General features: G+C 41.5%; 2 protein-coding genes across 6 annotated transcripts in view; both read left to right on the forward strand.

Moving 5' to 3' along the window:
* LOC107390712 (forkhead box protein J3) overlaps positions 1–2,004 on the forward strand; it is a 96,375-nt gene extending 94,371 nt beyond the window's left edge. For all 4 annotated transcript variants that reach the window (XM_070544659.1, XM_070544660.1, XM_070544661.1 and 1 more), the window contains one exon: positions 294–2,004. In XM_070544659.1, the coding sequence (XP_070400760.1) occupies positions 294–418 (125 nt within the window). In that variant the 3' untranslated portion in view covers positions 419–2,004. The remainder of the gene's footprint in view (positions 1–293) is intronic.
* Positions 2,005–2,745: 741 nt separating this feature from the next.
* Positions 2,746–12,951, forward strand: pdpn (podoplanin). Of its 2 annotated transcripts, XM_054745792.2 has the most exons (5): positions 2,746–3,126; positions 8,390–8,875; positions 8,980–9,088; positions 10,259–10,301; positions 10,932–12,951. In XM_054745792.2, exons 1-5 carry the CDS (start codon positions 3,063–3,065, stop codon positions 10,986–10,988), a joined length of 759 nt encoding a protein of 252 aa, XP_054601767.2. In that variant the 5' UTR covers positions 2,746–3,062; the 3' UTR covers positions 10,989–12,951. The 2 variants fall into 2 exon arrangements, with proteins under 2 accessions (XP_054601767.2, XP_015823064.3); XM_015967578.3 differs by lacking the exon at positions 10,259–10,301 and having other exon boundaries at positions 2,750–3,126.
* The last annotated feature ends 945 nt before the right edge of the window (positions 12,952–13,896 follow it).

Below are 13,896 nucleotides of genomic sequence, written 5' to 3' on the forward strand. Positions count from 1 at the left end.
CATTTTGGAGCCATTGTAGATACTGTACTGAACAACCTCTATTTAGAGAAATAGAGATTACACTGAAAACAATCATTTAGTTAAGTTTACTAATGAGTTCATGGCCTTTAGAGAATAAAAACCAAACGGATCTTCTTGGCTGATGTACAAAATCCTGATCCACCATGGTGGAATCACTTCCTGTTTATCTAATTATTTGTTCATTATTTTCAGCTAAATTTATAAGATTCACACAGCATGTTTTTTAGTTTCAGTGAGTTTTCTGCACCCGGTTGACTTGCTTTTGTTCACAGGTCGCCACAACCAGCTGAACCACCAGCAGCAACAGCACACGCTGCCACCAGAGCACTTTCAGGTGAGACGCATGCTCGCTGCTGACGACATCCAGGACGACTTTGACTGGGACTCCATCGTCTAGACCGGGTACAAGGCTGGAAACAGTGGGGGTAAGAAGGGGGCCAATCCGCTCCTTTCATCTGCCTGAAGAGACGGATGACAATCCATCAGAATACTAACTGAAAGTCACTTTTAAAGAGTCGGGACTTCTTTTTTAATAAAAGTGGCTGGAAGTTCTAAAGACAATCATCTGACAGTAAAGGACAGACTTTTTACGTCGTGTGGGAAAACCCAAGAGGGGTCGCCAAAGTGTCGTCAAAACTTCTGTGAATTTCTTTTTTTTTTTATCTTAAACGTGTTTCGTGCTGCAGCGTGCGTCCTGCGTCTGCAAAGTTTCGCCACCTGTGAGAAGAAAAATGAACAGGAAAAAAAACTGCCTGCAGAGAAAAGCAAACCACATTTCTTACACGCAATCCAAGCATGTCCCGATATTTCATCTTCTTTGTAACAATTTCTTCACTCTTGTTTGTTTCTGGACCTCTCTATGCTGCTGAGAGGTGGAGCGCCACCTGCTGGTTAACACAGGCACAAATCAACTTAATCTGGTTCAGTTTTCCCTGATCTTTCTTTAATTTCAGCCTAATTTACAGCATCTTTTCACACGTGTAGCAGTTCCATCTTCTCAGGGTGGAATGCTCACATCCCGTCTTCACGCCTGTGCTGTTTATTTAAATATGTGAGGTTAGCCGTGTGGTGCTGTCAGTGTTTGGATTCTGTTGGTTTGCAGAAAACATCTTATTTTGAGTCATTGAATGAGACAGGATCACCGTTATGTCAGATTAATAAGCTAAGGCAAACAGTGTTACCATGGGATGAGCTTTTCAGTAACAATAACAGGACACATTTGGACTTTTTCTATGTAAAAACCCAGTTTTCTGATATATAATTTAGATTTTTAAGATTCTGTGACGATTTTAATCTCTGAAAAGTCAAAGAAAGTTAAAATGAGATTTCAAGATGCTTCATTAGGGAGGAAAAAAGGCAATTTTGCACAAGCTGGTTAGCATCTATGTTATTTAAAAAAAGAACAACAAGGAAGCAAAGACTTCACTTTGTTTTGTTTATGGTGATGTTAATTTTGTCTATGTGTACAATTGCGTATAGTTGTCTCTGATTTCACACAGTTTAAAAAAATCCTCATGGAACAAATTAATTTCATGGTTTTAACACTTAAGCTCTTATAGCTCCAACAATGAGACACGGAGGCTTCACGTGCTGCTTGATTCAGAGCATTTCTGCGATTCATTGTAGAAAAAAAGCTAAACATGAAATATTTCCATTGAATGCTGTATAGCAGTGACCAGCATATGTATATCTTCTATGTTTGTGTGTTTTCTGTCCTTGTAAATATCAGTACGTTACCCTTCTGTTTGAAAAAGACGGATCAGAAAAGAAGAAAAAAAAAGAAGCAGCAACAAACGGAGACAATATTTTGTAATTTGACCTTCAAGATTTGCATCATGTACATATTTTCAGTATATAGGTGATGTAAAAAAAAAAAAAGGAAAATTGGCAATATGTGTGTGTCATGAATATTCTGTGTATGGCGGATAAAATGTTAAAAACCTGTTAAGTGTTTATTAAAACGTTATGGGCCGTTTTTACTGAGCTGCTGCAACTGCTACCCTTATTCTGTCTTGTGTCAAAGTTACTTCTGCAGTGCTGCTGTGGTGACTGAATCCTGCAGGGGGAACTAATCTCAGATGATTAAACTTTGCATTTGCAGATTATTTTGAGTGTCTTTGCCGCTCTCGTAGCTTGTTGTCCAACAGGTGTCAGCCAAGATCCAAGCAGCATTCTGTTCGTCTTCCAGCCGTGTCTGCTTGTGTGAAAGTTGCACCGTGTCCAAGCTTCTTCAGCAACTCCGTTTCTCCAGTCTGAACCAGCAGCATGCTCCTGCTGCGATTTTATCGGCCACTTCCTTACGCTTTTATTCTGAAAGGGTGATGGATTTAGTAAAAGTGCATTACACAAAATGGTTAGGAAGAGTTTACGCTCGATCATTTAAAGGATTTTTAGTTTCTTCATTAATTTAAAAATATTTAAAAACTATTTGCTTTAGCTCTTTTGTTTTATTTGCTAATGAACAGCGGTTAGTGTCAAGTCTCGATAAGCGAAGTCACCGCTGAATTTATCTGTTTGTCAATGTGTGCAAGCTGCTGATATAGGAGCCTGCTGTGCACCAAAAGGAGACTAAGTCAAACACACACACACACACACACACACACACACACACACACACACACACACAGACAGACTTGCACACAGGGCCGGTCCACCTTACAGCCCCTAAAGAGCCTCCTCCCAACCCGACCTGCCGCCCGCCCACCAGTACCAGCCCCCCTTCCCTCACACATGCACCATCTTTTCTCTCTCATGCCGTGTGCCATTCCCTCCCTCTCTGCCTGCACTTCCTCAAAGTGGTCAGAGCTCCTCTCTTTCCTCCTGTGCTCTTCACATCCTCTCCACCCTCCCGTCATCTCACCTCCACCCGTTGCTCGAACCTCAGGCCGCCACCTGAATCCTCTTCCAAAAAAACTTGACCTTTTTGGTGGTCCCCTCATCCTCTCCCTGCAGTTTGTGTGTCTGGAGTGTCCGGTGTCGCTGAGAGAGTCTCCAAACGGTGTCCGACGGGAGAAAAGACCGGGGGAAGAGTTTTCTGCACAATGAAAGTTCAGCTGCTGCTCCTGTTGGCCCTGGCTGGCCCTTTCTGTGCCTTCACACGTGCGAGTAAGTGTACTCTCTTTCACTGTCCTGCTGTTAGCACACTTTGTCCCCTCTCTGCCTCCATGTGCCCACCACACACCTCTCTTTGTCTGCTTTAGAATCACTCTGCAGAGGATTCAAATAGAGGCAAAGGAGGTTTACCCTAACTTCTGTTATTTATTTATTTATTTTTTTGCTATAATATGCTCAAACACATTTATTTATATTGTTTTCTTCTATTGTAAATATTCCCTAAAATTGCACCATTCCAACCTTTGACTTCCACCTTTGCTGAAAATGATGGAATTAAAAAGAAATTGGGGTGAAGGGGGGCAGCGTAACAAAGAGAAAGCTTTCATATAAGCGCTCGGTGTTCATTTAATCTGCCGTTTGGTTGTGTTCCTCGTTTGTTTTCGCTTAAATTCACGCCTCTGAGCCCAGACAAGAAGAACGGCTCGATTTGCTGCCGTAAGGGAAAAAAATATGATGTAATAGCAAGAGCTGTGCTGCCTGGTGTCTGTAAATCTTGGCACTGCTAAAGAGAAGAAAGGAATACCCTTTGGAAAGCATCCCAAAGCCGATCTCATGCGCCGGGATGGAGGGAGGGAGGCTGTAAACTCATAACACTTCTCTGAAAAGGCTTCCTCTTATTTTTGATTTTTGTAGGAACTTTTAACTGTCTCTTCCATCTTTTTTCCCCTCCTCTGTTTGTCCCAGAGACATAGCCGGCACCGGGGGTGTGAGGGGTGTGTGTGGCTGAGGCCGGAGGGAGCTGTAGGGCAGGGCACGGCTGCTTTGGGTGTGTGTATTAATAGTGAGAGGCTCTATATTTAAGAGGGTCATATGGGAGAGGAGAACACCAGGAGACGAGATGAGCTCGGAGAGGAGCCCCACCCTTCCCCGTTTGTTGGTAAACCGTTGGAAGCACCACCCCTTGGCGTGAACCCATCTTTGGTGGGGTGTCAAGCGTTGCCACTTAAAATCCCCCTCTCCTGCCTCCCCTCTCCTCTCCCCAACACTCTGCCTCTTTCTTCACTCAAAAGCCAACATGTTCAAACCTCAGACAAGAAGAGTGGATCTCACCAGTACCTGCATCGCTTCCTAAAAGGGTTTAGTCCGGAAATAAAAAGTAGATCAGCTCAAAAGGATTCTTAACCCTTCTGTCTGTTCTCGACAAAACAGAACAAAGAAAGTCACTCGTGCGTCATCGTCGCTGCACAAGCGGACACTTTTAACTCCATTTCTTCTGCTGTTTTAACGAGGAACCCCCGTAACTCCAGTAAAAACCTCCTTCCTCGCACCATTTCCCCGGTCTCACTCTTAATGAGCTTTGTCTGCCTCGCCGGCTCAATAACATCCTGATTACATCTGGCCACCGAGTTCAGCACCCTTCGCTCCATCCTGCTCTTTAGAGGCATAGTCAAACACCCCCTTTACCCCGGAACATGGAGAACAAACTCTTTTCAGTTGTAGTCTGTTCATGCTTGCAAATAATTTAAATCTGCAAACAGAAAGAAGCGTCTTTTGGATGATGCTTTAGTCCAGACATCCTGAGAGTGTAGCAGCTTCTGTCAAATGTTCATGGGAAGAAGGCATCTACACCTCTTTTTTCTTTGCAGACTTTTTTGGGCAAATTTGTCACACGTTTCAAACCCGTCTGGGTCAAAGAGCAGGAAGCAAACGGAAAAAGAAAACAAAGCAGCACAAAGGGTGTGTGATGGAAGGTCATCTTGATTAGAAGCCCATTAAGAGGCATTGTCTTATTAGTGATTTGCAGTTGCTTAAAATAAACCAAGAGAAGTGGAGCGTATGCAGGGTCACGTGTTTGTTAAGCCACCCATGATCGGGTTCTTTACGTTGTCAAAATGCGATCAAACCTGCAGGGCGTGAGATTAAAGACGTGCTCGATCTGATGCCAGGTTCTAACCCTGGTGATGAAGTCCAGATGGTGTAAGTCCTCCTTATCTAGACGAGGAGGAGGAAAACACGGGTTCCTGTACGAGTACGGACACTCATTGTTTTTGTGATAAGACTATCTGAGAATATTCCACTCTACCATGCCCCTCGTTTGGGTTTTCCAGTAGGCTTTGGAGATGTCACGGCCCAGTATCTTTAGAGAGGCCTCATGCTGGTTTTTGTGGAGGAGGATACGTGATACGGCATCTCGTGTTAGTGCTGCGAGAAGGGCAGGGTACCTATATCTCTATCATGTCCCTCCTTCAGTGCCACGAAAACATTCCTGAGTTCCAAAGGTGGACACACTCACACCCCCCTCGCATGGCCTTTCCCTCCTGCACCAGACTGTGAATTAACACACACACACACACACACACACACACACACACACACACACACACACACACACTGATGGTGTATCTGGATAGATGCTGCTACTCCCTTCTCTTCTTGCCTCCCTTTCCATGTTGTTCTGTACCTCCATCACCTCTTAGAGGTTGTTTCTTCTTTTTACGTCAGGCAGGAGACACATTCACACGGGCGCCTGTGTGTCTCTCTGAGCTTTTTGCTTTATTCTTTTAACATCTTTCACTCAGCCCTTTTCCTGCCTGTTTTCCATCGCATTTCCCTTCCTGTTTATCTGCATACCCTCATGTTTCTAAGGAAAACTGTTAAACCAGAGGTGATAAATTCAACCTGGTAGATTATTTTTGTGTCCGTTGTTCACTCAAGCTATTGCTGTTTTGGTATATGTAAAAAGACACATTTACATAAATATTTATGCATCAAACGTGAAGTAAAAGTTGCCAGTTGTGCTTAAATTAAAATGACTTTTTAATTCAATTCAATTCAATTCAAAAATACTTTATTAATCCCAGAGGGAAATTGATTGAATAATATAGCATTTTAAATTTATTTTTATTAAAAGAAGCAAATTAGTTGGTAAAATGACTATGAATACAAAACAATGGCAAATATTGCAAAATCAAACATGAAAAGACATCAGAGAGATTTGCCAACCTGGTCTTCAGAGAGTTTAGGATCTAGAGCACCAAAGCGTAGTCTCATCATTTACACAGAAGAACCAGAAACAGCTATGAGATCTTCATCAGAAAAGTGTGTGATGTGAGAGGAAATCTGATTCTTCAGGGTTTTGTAAAACAAAGAGTTTGAATTGAAATCCAACGTTGACTGGAAGCTAACATAGAGATGCTGGAGACCCCTGTTCTCAGAATGCAAACGTTTCTCAGGCTTGCGTCTGAGTTTTGTATCGACAGTGAATGGGAATCGATGGAAACATCCATGGTCCCTACACAAAGATGTTTGTTCAAATTGGTGATTGAAGATAAGGATATTTTATTTTGGGGAACATGTAAAAAAAAGGATCTTTATCAAGGAGGTAATTCCAATGACTGATAAAGCAGAGTATCATCAGCATATCAGAATTTTTTTTTCTTTTTGTATCAAGCTGTTCAAAGGGATTTAAAAATGCCGATCCAAATACCAAGCTCTGAGGCACCTCACAGATCTCGGACATAACATTGTTTAAGATTCCAGTTGCAGGAAGCATATGTTTAAACTGTAAGCTGATCTAGAGGTGCTGGTAGAAGCTCCTCCAGCCTCAGGGATCCATTTCTAGCCACCTGAGAATTAGCCAAGGATGTACACAAACCTCATATATGTACACACAAGTCACTCCTCCTCCTGTCTTCTCAGTTCTGCATCACATCATGCCCACAGAGGCTCTCCTTCACCTTTCTGTCTGCTCCTCTCCACGGACTCAGTCCTTTCAAAGGCTTCAGCAGCAACAAACCTATCCTTGAGGAGTGTCCGGGTCATGGAGAAAAGGGGAGGCGGTTACTCACTGTTTTACCCCAAAAGGCTTCGCATAGGAAAGGAAATACTACTCTGAGCTAATTGTGGGAACTAAACACATAATGAAACAATTGTTGGTGGAGGTTAGAAGGGTTGGGTGATTACACACAGCGACCAGCCATGCTCTGTGAAGCACAGACTATTATATCACTACTTACAGACGTTCCAAACAATCAGTCTGAACGCCCCTCCTCCTTCAACGTTTGCAGCAGTGGGAACAAATGTTTTGTTATATTTACTCTGCCTGCTGCTAATAAAGCCAGTGCCAGTCATTCAGGGTTAATTTTGTTCCTGTGAAGAATTTCTTATTATTTCAAGTACTGAAGAGATTGGGAGACCATGATGTCAGTGGCTACGTTTAGCACTTTCAGCGGAGAGACTTAAACAGATTTACTTTTCCAAAGAGAAGAAGAAAATTCTGGCTAACTTTTGACATTTTTTTTTTATTTTTTATTTTTGAACAGAAAGTTGAATTCAGACTGTAATTTTGGTGCCCCGCTGAAGTCTGTTACCCTAATTATGAAGCAGCGCTGTCCAGGCTCAACTTTCAGTTGTGGCTGGAGAGAAGAAGACGGAGTAAGAGTTATTAGAAGGAAATTATTCGGTTGAAACTAAAACGGCTCATAATCCTGGGTAAATGTGAGTGGGATGAAACAGAAGTCTTTTCACTGCAAGCTCAGAGAAAAACTCACTTTTAAGTGGTTTTCACAAGTATTTTAATTAATTACAGACAATTTCAGGCAGTAATTCTGCACCTGTTCTCTTCAGTAGTGCATTCAGTTGAGGCGCTTTTAGATTTGCTCCCATGTTGCATCAGGTTTTAATTGGCTAAAGTCTAAAAAATGTCCCCCCCTGTTCTCCTCACACTTCAGCTCCTTCTACAGGAAATGAGGCAGAGGAAGTGGCATTCCACTTCACAAAGTCACAAACCTAAAGACAGGATGGAGAGGAGAAGGAACAGAGAGAGGATGTCAGTTTGGGGAGGTCTCGGGGTGGGGTGTGCATGCTGCCGCGGTAACTATGCGCTGATGATGGGCTTTTTTCCCCACCGCTCCCATCTGCACAGACTGGAGAGCGTCTTTGTGAGATGTCATTTTGATTTTACTATTGCCCTTTCTGCAACTGTTCAAAGAGACAGAGGGGACAATGGATCGGCGTGCTTTAGTGGTTTGCTGCTGCCATTCAAAATTCTAATTCATTGTCTTTTTAAAACGCGACGAAGCTCCCATAACCAGATATTACAATAAATGTTCACAGTAGTCTTGCCTGAAAGGGTAAAGAAGTTCTTCACCAAATGCTAAGTGCTTTACAAAAACACACACTCCATCAACTAAAACCAACCTGTGAGTAAGTTTGAGGGAGTAAAATCCCAGCATAAACCACAGATTTGCTCTGCTTCTCTCTGTGCAACAGAATAAAGATTAGCGTCAAATATATTTGTAATTACTCTCCTCAGGCCCAACGGAATATCCCTCAGAAATCACCTGGACAGATGGTGCGACTTCAGTGGAAAATGCTCTCGTCACCGATCCTCCTCTCACCACATCGCATGCTGCACCTCTTGCTGACGTTGCAACAGATCTGCCCTCCACCACAGACGATAGCCAAGAAACCACAGTTGAGATTGTGACCACCGAAGCAGAACAAACATTCGCTTTAACTCCAGTAGTTGAGACGACAGCTCCCATAGAGGAGACCACAGCTCCTGCCGAGGAGGTCACGACTCCTGTTGAGGAGGTCACGACTCCTGTTGAGGAGACCGAAACACCTGCCGAGGTGACCGGAGCACCTGCCGAGGTGACCGAAGCACCTGCCGAGGTGACCGATGCACCGGGTGAGGAGACCGAAGCACCAGTAGACCCTACAGAAGCTGAGGAACAAATTGAGGTGATAGAGAAAAGCAGCACAAATGAAGAACTGAGCGGTGAAAAAGAAACAGAAGGTGAGGAGTTGAAGATTCAGGAGTAAATAATGTAAAACCAAAGTGAAAAGAAACTGATGTTTTTCACGTATGCAAGCTAAAAAATACAAACCATTATCTCACAGAGGGCCTGAGTTCTGGACAGATAGTCGGCATCGTGATCGGCGCCATCACGGCAGTGGTCATTGTCATCGCTGTGGTGATTGCAGTATTTAGGAGGATGGGCAAATACTCGTAAGTACCTTTTAATGGGGCACCGGTTGTAAAGAAATAGATGAAAATTAACCGTTATATTTTTTCACATTGAGGTTTAAATAATTAAAAAAATTTATATTAAAAATATCAAGTTTAAGTGAAACCTGAATATTTAAAAATGTATTTTAATGTTATACTTTACATGCAAATGTAAAAGTAAATATGTAGAATAAAGTCTAAACATGTATAATTAATTACATCAAAATTTGGCTAAATGTCGTGTTTTCAAAGTAAGTATTTAGCCAATATGCAGATTCAGACTGCTGTAAAACATAAGAAGCTGTTTTTGACCTTCTATGTCTAGATTAAACTTTTACTTTTATATTTAAATTTTTAACATTCCGACAGAAAAATACATTTAGTTTTAATTTTAAGAGTTAAGAAATAAATGTATTTTTTTATAAAAACTTTTAGATTTAACTTTCTAAATTTAGCTTTAACTACAGATATTTAGGATTAACTTTAAGTAGTAAATGTGTATTATAATTAAGGGACAGCTCTTGAACAAATGATATTCTAAATCAGATTTTTACATTATCATCATTGTTATTACATTATATCACTACTACCTTATTGTATATTTTAACCGTTAATACCCCAAATAAAAAAATGTAAAAATAAATAAATAAGAATTATGAATGGCTTTTTTTATTAATGTGGACAACTATTACTTAAATATTATAATTTTCTGGTATTTATTTGTAAGCGTTTTAAATAGTTGTACACATTTGAAATTTTTATGAGGAACCAAATTTGGCAAATGGGACTGGTATTTTTTTATTGTATAATTTTACCATCAGCACCCCATACATCACCCCTCAGAATGGAGAGTAAGAAGTGAATTTGTCGACCCACGTGTAAACAACCAGAGTTATCACTCCTTGTTATATGGAGCCAAGATGTGTGAGCGTTTAGTCATTAATTCCATGGTTTCATTACATCACTGGCTGTGATGTAATGAGACTTGTGTCTCGGTGTGATAACGTGACGCTGAATGTACGAGTCAGACTGTGCTGCTATTCGACCATAAATGGTCCCAGATGATCATGTTTGAAAACCAGTTCCAGAGCACTAACCATCCGCTATGAGAAAACGATGAATAATAATAATTGGAAATGTTTTTTCTGTGTGTTTGTTTGTGTGTTGTAGGTCTGCTAAGAGCAAAAAATCAGCAAAAAAAGACATCACTATGGTTTTTGTAAAATTTCTCTATGATTCTGTCTGCTAATCATATCCACTTTTCACACATCTGCTTTTTTACTGATATTTAACCAAAAAATCTCCCCTAAACACCACTGATGAATCAAGTTGGTAGCTGCTCCTTTAACCGTCACAGTCTCGTGCTTCAGGGTGAAAAATCAGGCATTCATGGTGACAAGTGGCTCCTTTAGGCATCAGAATGACTTTGTTTGTTGACTCAGTGTCAGCCTATAGGCCTGTGGTCATCATGTAGGCTGGTTTTATGCTAACAACTTGATTTAATACCCACAAACAGAAGCGCTTGTGTTTGTTGCGGGTGTGAACTAAAGTCAACAACTCCTCTCACCATTAGTCAGTTTTCTTGTGAGTACTGGAGTATTAACAGAATTAAACCAGCTTGTTAAGAGATACTAAGAAGGTGAAAGTAGCTTTTACAACCTTTTATAATTTGCCCTTCATTTCTCTATCCATTTGTGTCCTTATGTCGTTGTGCCTTATGGAGTGAATTTATTTTTAACGTGATGAGTTCACCAATCAAAACAGCAAAAACACCTGAAACTTCTAAGTGTTCCACTGACCTCTGTGGACATGTCCTGACTGGTTTTCTCTGTTTCTCCCACAGCCCTTGAGGAGAAAGCCGACCAAGCAGCAGGAGCGCGTAAAGTTCTGGAAATTTTAAACTACTGAACTGTGATGTTGATTTTGATCCTATAAAACGAGCACAACGCCAGAACTAAACCAATCTAACGTGGAGCCTGAACTGATGCCAAACCAAAAGATGAAGGGAGGTTTGTTTGTGTTGATGCACTGTGTTGTTTGTGAGACAAGAGGGATGCACAAGCCAACCCCCCATATTAAGGAGCTGCTGACATTAAAGGCTCTGCCTTCCCATATTCCCTTGAAGAGAACAAAACAATGTGACAGCAGGAAGTCACAGAAGTATTCAAACACATAATGTAGAATAAAAGCAGAAATGATTTATTTGGCACATGGAGGGTGTGTTTCTGTACTTTAAAGAGATAAAGACTCAACGTAACACTAAACAGTTTGCTGCTTCTCTCTCCTGCTGGTTGAAAGCAAAATTACTATTGTAAACAACCCTGCCGCAGCCTACTGTAGCTAGCGCTAACAATGAGCGAATGCTAACACAAACCATCTGATCCTGAAAGCCACAAGGTACAAAAATCCACACTGTTGAATAAAAATATTACTTCCAGGTCCAGTTACAACAAAGCTAGATCACCATCAGTCCATGATTCCCTAGCCTCTTTTAGCTCCCTCAAAGAGGGTAGGCCATGCCGATGTTCACTCTGGTTTTAGCTCTTTCAATATCTACCAAAAATATTACTCACTAACTTTTCTTGACAGACTCCGTGACCATGATGCCAAAAAAATAAAAAATAAAATAAAAATCAAACTTTTCTTTTGCATGTGTTTTTCATTGATGATCAGCAATTGGAAAAAGCTAACTGCTTGCCTTTATATTAACTACCAGCAAGGTAAACAGCTATTGCCATGAAGCAGGCAGCTAGGCCACTCCCACAAAACTGTAAAGTGTGGTTTCGGGTCAGCAGAGAGCTGTCCAAGGTGAAGTTGGTCATGTTCTGACCTACACAATCACTGAAACCCACCTTTAAAGAATATTTTCAAGTGTTCAAAGTTGTTTTGTGCTACTTTAAATAAATGGGAAACGTTGGAGAGAAAAATCATTAAAAAGAAGTGCGGTTGGGTTAGAGATGCACACCCAAAACACGTATGTAAATACAATGCAGGAGCACTACGTAGAATAGAGCAAACCCTCTTTTTTACAGTTGCATAGCCTAGCTTTAACTCCTACAAACACAGTTTAAAACTGCTTCTTGTGCAGCCTGAATACCTGACACATCGGCCAGCTGCCTGAAGCAGATTGCAGAAGTTGTCCCGACAACACGTGTGCGCCCTCAAGGGCGAGCATGACAGAAAAAGGACCCTCATTTACGAGAGTAACGTGACGTTCTGCCCGCTTTGACACTGACTCATTAAAACCTAATACATATCTGTGAAATTTAGCAGAAGGGTTTGTTGCCACTGTCTCTGGTATTCTCAAGAAGGAGTTTAGCTTTTCAAGTGAACAATTATTAGTATTTCCGTTTTAAACTGGCTCCCGTTTAAGAAAACACGGATAAATTCAGAGTTTTACACTGCCAGCGGCTGTTAGACTTAATTATAGTAATGCTATGACAATGTATTCCTAGTTCTTCTGTTATTACATTACCAGAACATCCACCCAGTCATTAGCTCAAAATTACACACACGCTTATGTTTAATAGCTGCACTTAGTTTTAGTGAACAGTTTGAAGCAGTTTTGCCTCTTTTTTTTTGTAAGTTTTGCATCTGTAGCCGTGCTAAGTAGGTGTATAAAAAACCAACTCACAAAACGTCCCTGCGTGCTTTAAAGAAAACCTATTTAATATGTGCACTGAATGATTGCTTTAATGAATAGGCTTTAGACTCTGCAAATGTTTTGCAATGACGTGTTTGTTTCCTTTCTGCTCTGTGTTGTTTCGAAGACTTTAATTTGTGCCATCTGTTTTGTTCAAACCATTTATTTAATTGCAGTTTTTTGTTCATACTGTTTCAAATAAAAAGACAAAAACACAAAATGTTCCTCGTATTTCAGCGAGGCCTCTTCTTTGTCTCTCTCCCAATTAATTAGATTATTTGGTTGCCATGGCAACAACAAAAAAGCCACCTCTTTGTTGACCAGATCTGTACTCCTTCTTTCATTCTTGTGACCGTTACAAGTCTCATGACACTATAAGTTTCTATTTCCAGGTCAAGTATACAAACATGAACACGTTGCCTGGGGCTGCGTCCAGCTGCCCCCTCTGATTGGCCGACTCGAGCAGCGATTCGAATCTTTTGAAAAAGGCAAAGAGGACCAAATATGGAGAAGTGCATGGTTTGGGAACGTTGCGGCGGTTGAGCTCTCTGACAGTTAGGTGTGTGTTTTTTGTGCTGTGTTGTGATGTTTTTCATACTGTGCTGTTAAGCTGAGGCAAAACTCCAACAGCGGGCTGCAAATTGCACAGAGATGCTCTGTGTCTGGCTCCTGGACCTCCGTGTGGTTTTAGGCACCGGCCCAACACTCCCCCCCCCCCCCCCCCCCCCCCCCTAACACCCCTTCTCAGTTTCTACCCCACCAGCGGGCTTCATAACTCCATTCAGCTCACTTTTTTGCCCTTAGACTTCCTGCAACAATGGAGTCTTTTGACAGGGGCAAATGAAGAGGCTACGGGCTGCAGCTCGCTCCTGCTTCCTTTCAGCAATGGGGGAATTCTGGACGTTGCTGCAGGGTGGAGTCACTTCCTGGGTGGGCCTAGCATCAATCATGTGCTTTTACACGCACACGTGCACACTCCAAAGAAATGCACCAGTGAAGAGTTGAATCATTAGCTGTGCAGATGAGGACAGCCTATTAAAACTAAAATAGCTATGCAGCAGTGAGCTGTCTGAGAAAAAGCTGCTATTATGACTCACAAAGCTAGTGATTTACTGAGATTTAAGTCACATGGTTTCAACAGCACATTTGTTGTCATCTTTAATTA

Source organism: Nothobranchius furzeri, chromosome 15 (assembly GCF_043380555.1).
Source record: "Nothobranchius furzeri strain GRZ-AD chromosome 15, NfurGRZ-RIMD1, whole genome shotgun sequence".
NCBI classification, from domain to species: domain Eukaryota; kingdom Metazoa; phylum Chordata; class Actinopteri; order Cyprinodontiformes; family Nothobranchiidae; genus Nothobranchius; species Nothobranchius furzeri.

Bases quoted from the DNA above. Each gene is read 5' to 3' on its own strand.
- pdpn (XM_054745792.2), top strand. From the start codon at position 3,063: ATGAAAGTTCAGCTGCTGCTCCTGTTGGCCCTGGCTGGCCCTTTCTGT. The intron at 8,876-8,979 runs GTGAGGAGTTGA...ATTATCTCACAG, and splicing joins CGGTGAAAAAGAAACAGAAG to AGGGCCTGAGTTCTGGACAG. The intron at 10,302-10,931 runs GTTTTTGTAAAA...TTTCTCCCACAG, and splicing joins CAAAAAAAGACATCACTATG to CCCTTGAGGAGAAAGCCGAC.